Source organism: Medicago truncatula, chromosome 3, assembly GCF_003473485.1.
Source record: "Medicago truncatula cultivar Jemalong A17 chromosome 3, MtrunA17r5.0-ANR, whole genome shotgun sequence".
Taxonomy (NCBI): Eukaryota; Viridiplantae; Streptophyta; class Magnoliopsida; order Fabales; family Fabaceae; genus Medicago; species Medicago truncatula.
Window position 1 is genome coordinate 54,115,846 of NC_053044.1, and position 4,977 is coordinate 54,120,822.

The following is a 4,977-nucleotide window of genomic DNA, read 5'->3' on the forward strand; positions in this document are numbered from 1 at the left end:
CTTTTTTTGAAGCCTAAGCTTGACCTATTTAACTAAACAGGCTTTCTAAAAAGTCTAAGCCTAAGCCTATCTACTAAACAGTCCAGGCCAGGCCAGGCCGTAGGCCCCTGTAGGTCGGCCTGGCCTATTCCCAACCCTAACAGCAGGTAATCGAACAGTGCACATCAAACATGACACATTTTACTCTACAACTGGGCGATCAAGCTCTTCTAAATTGTTATATGAAATTAAGTTAGCAAATCATGAATGTAATTTTGTCTGTAATTAATAGAAGAATTTAATTGGTGTGTATTGTTTGCGTACAATTATTTTACACATACATTGAGGGTTATATTGTCACGATAGTTATTGAATATGAAAATATATAAAATGTCGTATCGATTAAGTGACATGAAAACACATTATTAAATGTATGTATAAAATAGTTGTCATTATTTGATGTATGTATATTAATAAATTAGTGGTTTAGTCCTTGACATTAAAATATGGTCTCACTTGGATAAAATTTAAAATAGATATTTACAACTACTAGCCAATTTAGTCTCTGTCGTTAAAATTGACCGTTAAATGCCGAGTTAACAACTGATTTGTCTCGCAATGTGTGGTATGGATCTAGAGACCAAAATGAAAGTAAACCAAAGGTCATCCCTCCCAATCGAAATTAACACACATAATCCCCAAGTTCTAAAATCCCAATTCATCCCTCCGAAACGATTTTGTAACCATTTTGCGTATCTAGAAACTATTTTATATTTTATCCGCGAGGTTTAAAATCAAAGATCGAAATTGTTATTTCCACTGAAATAATTGAACCCATATCATGAAATTCGTGGTTTAGTCTATCGCAGGACATAGCAATTATCGGGGAAAAATTGAGTATCATTTTCAGATCCTAGCAGGGGCCAGGGTCTTCCCCTGCTTCCACATTCTTAAATTGATCAATTGGTAGCATTTATAATTAAGTGTTCGAGATTTGAATAGCAGCCTATGTGCGCTAACAAGTATGACGTGGTATCCAACAAATATAATCACATAGTTGAACATATAATGATCTTAGCGCAATCGTTTATTTATACTCCACACTATATATATATATATATATATATATATATATATATATATATATATATATAGATTACACAACAATAACATTCAAAATATACATACATAACACATCATGGTAAAAATACATATGAACAAACAATAAAAATATGCAACAAAGCAGTGCAAATTATTCAAGGACGGGGTAAAAGGATTGGTGCCAGTAAAATATAGTACTAATTACTCTGGAACCCAAACAATGTGATCCACAGGAAGAAAGTGGCAGACCGAAAGGGTTCCTGGCTTAATTTTGAGCACTTGAAAGGCAATGTGTTCGGGGTTCCATTTTGATGTATCTGTGTGGCATATCACTACAGCGTCGGCTTTAACTCTAGTCCCGTTATCGGCCTCCAAAGGAACAAAATAAGCTCTTGTGCTCTCTGTTTTGTGACAATAAAATATAGCATATGGATAATTTTGTTTGTGACACACAACAGCCTTATCCTCTGCAGTTAGCTTCATTAATCCTGATTTTAGTGTGTATTTCTTTAACCCTGCACTCTTGTTGTCTACCACCGTAGTAGACACAACCTTAACTCTTTTCCCAAGCTTCGAAATGCTAAAATCAACCATGGATTCAAGCGAGGTTGCACAATATTTTTCTTCGCCTTGAATGGCTGCGTCTTCACACTCCTCAATAGTATTCTTCATGACATGAGCCTCCTCTGACTCAGGTTTGACAGAAAACTTATTAAAGATATGACTCAACTTTTCGGATGAAAACGGTGTTGCAGACGCAACTTGTCGAGGCAAGAATGTGGCTACATTTGAACTTCTAATGAAGTTTAAGTCCATTTTTGTTCCAGGGTGCAAGTCTTTTTCCAAGAAGAATAATGCTGCTCTAGGGTCATCATGTAATTGAGTCTCAGTGGCAGCATAGTTGTAAGCAAAAGGTGAGTGTGGACCAACTACAACAGTTGCAGGCTTCCCCTTTCTCTTATGGCCTGCATTTACAGAAACTCCTTTCCCTACACCCACATTTGTGCTTTTGTCTTCCATCCAACCTGCATAGTAATTATGATTAACAAAGATTATCTTCATTGGAAAAAAGTTTAATACAATTTTAAATATGTAAAAGTCTATTGTCTCACCAATTTAAAAATACCTCTATTTAGTACTTTAGTAATAGTTAGTCCTTAAACATAGAACCATGAACTTGAACAATACATGTACTAACCAGGGTGGAGGATATCAGTTATGGCTTTTGGCATTGGCGTGGTAGGAAGCACTGACTTCCAGTAAAGTTCAGGAGGTAAAGCAGCATGAGTTGCAACCAATACAAGCTGCAAATTAAATTAAGAATATAGAAACTCGTCAGTATCAATTATCGTAAGCATTATTCAAAAAAAAAAAATTATCGTAAGCATTGAATTACATTACATATAGTATGTAGAGATTGTAATTTGTACAGTACTATATTTTCTTATTTATGTTAGTGTTTTTTTCTTGCAATTTAAGTTAGTTAAGACGAACAAAATATAAGCTTAGATAAAATTTAAAAGAATCATTATATTGTTCGGTTGGAATAAAACTTAGTGCTAGCAGCACTCTCTTTTTAATTTTTTTTTGAACAAATCAAAATGATATATTATATAAACAACCGTTTCTCCCCCTGCACAAGGTGTGAGAGAGAAAGACACCAACAACAACACTCTCTTTTTAATACTCTCTTTAACTCTTTCTAACACTCTTTAACAATCAGTATTCTTTTTCGATTAGCGATTTAATGACATATCTGTTTGTTTTAGTTTTCTTGAATTTGAAGCACACGAGATGAAAATAATTTACTCTCAATTTTATTTTGTCCCACAACATTACAAAATATATCAATGGTATATACTTTTCAAATCTTATCATATTTTTAATCTCATTATAAATATTATTTTAGGCGTAAAAAAATGCACTCTTAGTCACCGTACTTTTAAGAAAATTAAAATAAATTTTGGTTCCCCTATGTTATAAACTAGTTTTTTGGTCCCAATTTCATTTTTCTTTCCTGAATGTTCCATATCTGTCCCATTTTTGGGTCATTTTTACCGATGTTATCACAAGATTTACATGGTTACATTGAATATTCAGGCCAACAAAAGAATGCCTAATAAACATTGTGACACCATTAATGAATAGACTACTACATCAACAAAAATGATATGATGCATAAAAATAAATTGGAGGACCAAAAAAATTGACTTTAAATATAGGAGAACCAAAAAAAAAAAAAAATATATATATATATATATATATATATATATATATATATATATACGAGGAACAAAAGTACATTTAAACCATTATGTTATCATATATTTCCTCCAATATTACTTAAAACTAGATATAAAACTATCTCTTTTTTTTTTTTTAAGAAGTTAAAATGAATTATATTACTGAAAACCTGGAGATTTCAGCATAAGGAGTGCCGAAACCCCAGCTGAATATTTGAAACAAGTATATGTATCTTTTTATTTTTAAGAAGCCAAAAAATATCATTAAAAGCAAAATTAAAATACAAACATAAGGTATGATCAAAACAAAATAAGTTATCCATCACAGAGTCAAGACCAAAGCAACACAAAACATGTGCACCACCAAAACATAAAACCAAAACACTCCTCAACACCAAAAACAATCAAAATGGTGCAACCACAATTGATTTAAATCATAACCATAGCCTTTTAAACATACACCATAATATTATCAACTAAAAATAGCTTTTGAATTTATTTACCAAAAAAAAATTGAATTGAATAACCAAAAGATACTGCCCACTTCTCTAGCTATATAGCCTATAGTAACTAGAATAACAATTTCCTAATACAAATAAAGGAGGAAGAAATCGAGCAATCATAGTTAATTACATATATAAAACCACAACTTGAAGAGAAATATGTGTAGTAAGAAACATGACTGTTTAAAAGTTGAAGCTCATTCTTTCAAAAAAAAAAAAGTTGAAGCTCACATTGAGTATCGTAAAAACGGGTAGAAGAGGGTAGTCCATACTGGGAGCTTTAAAACTGCAACCTAAAGCTTGGTTGCAAATATAGCTTGGATAGAATGATATGGTTCTCAATTTGTCCTAAATGCATATTTATAAGCCTACGATAGTAGTTAGTTTTTTTTTTTTTTTTTTTTTATCTTAGGACGATAGTAGTTAGTTTTTGTTACCAAATAGGAGTTGATACTTAATTTGAATTATTAATATATCTCAAATTATTTGTTATTTTATTTTAGAGTTTTTTTGGGGTTAAATAATTTTGTTCCTTATAAATACTAGCGCCAAGATAGGTATTTACGTGTCCGTCTTTTCACTTTTATTGGCAAGAAATGATAAAATGGTGGAAAAAAATTAAGTGAAGTGTAAAAATGAAGGAAAAAATGTTACACAAAAACGCAATATTTTTATATATAAGCTCAAAATAAATAAATAAATTATAGTGTCCAACATCATTTCTATTATTGTTGATTGTTCATCCTATTTTAATAGCAGTGTTCTTACTTTTAATGAGATTTAAATTAATTTTTAATTTATAATTTAAATACTATTATAAAAAATATAAAATAGTTTAAATGAATTGCAGAAATGAAATAAAAATTTCAACCGAAAAGGAGAGATTGAAGATAGTATAAAAAAAATATCAAGTGGAGAGACTAATATCATAGCACATATGGTTATGTTTAATCTAGTAGTTCAAAGTGCATTAGACCGTTGTAAAACAATCTAATGCTCGTCCATACTAAACGCCACCTGAACCCATGTGTGATTAGGTGGGATTATATAAATTTTAACCAATAGAGTAAAGTGGACAAGCACTCACAAATTTATTCAATCTATAATTAATCTTGTAATTTAAATAATTTATATGAATGTACTAATGTTAT

General features: G+C 30.9%; 1 protein-coding gene across 1 annotated transcript; it reads right to left on the minus strand.

The window, feature by feature from the left end:
* Nucleotides 1-1,146: 1,146 nt before the first annotated feature.
* Nucleotides 1,147-4,153, minus strand: LOC11436098 (BURP domain protein RD22). The gene is made up of 3 exons (XM_003603551.4): nt 4,058-4,153; nt 2,279-2,384; nt 1,147-2,105 (listed from the first exon to the last, which is right to left on the minus strand). Exons 1-3 carry the CDS (start codon nt 4,094-4,096, stop codon nt 1,282-1,284), a joined length of 969 nt encoding a protein of 322 aa, XP_003603599.1. The 5' UTR covers nt 4,097-4,153; the 3' UTR covers nt 1,147-1,281.
* Between the last annotated feature and the right edge of the window lie 824 nt (nt 4,154-4,977).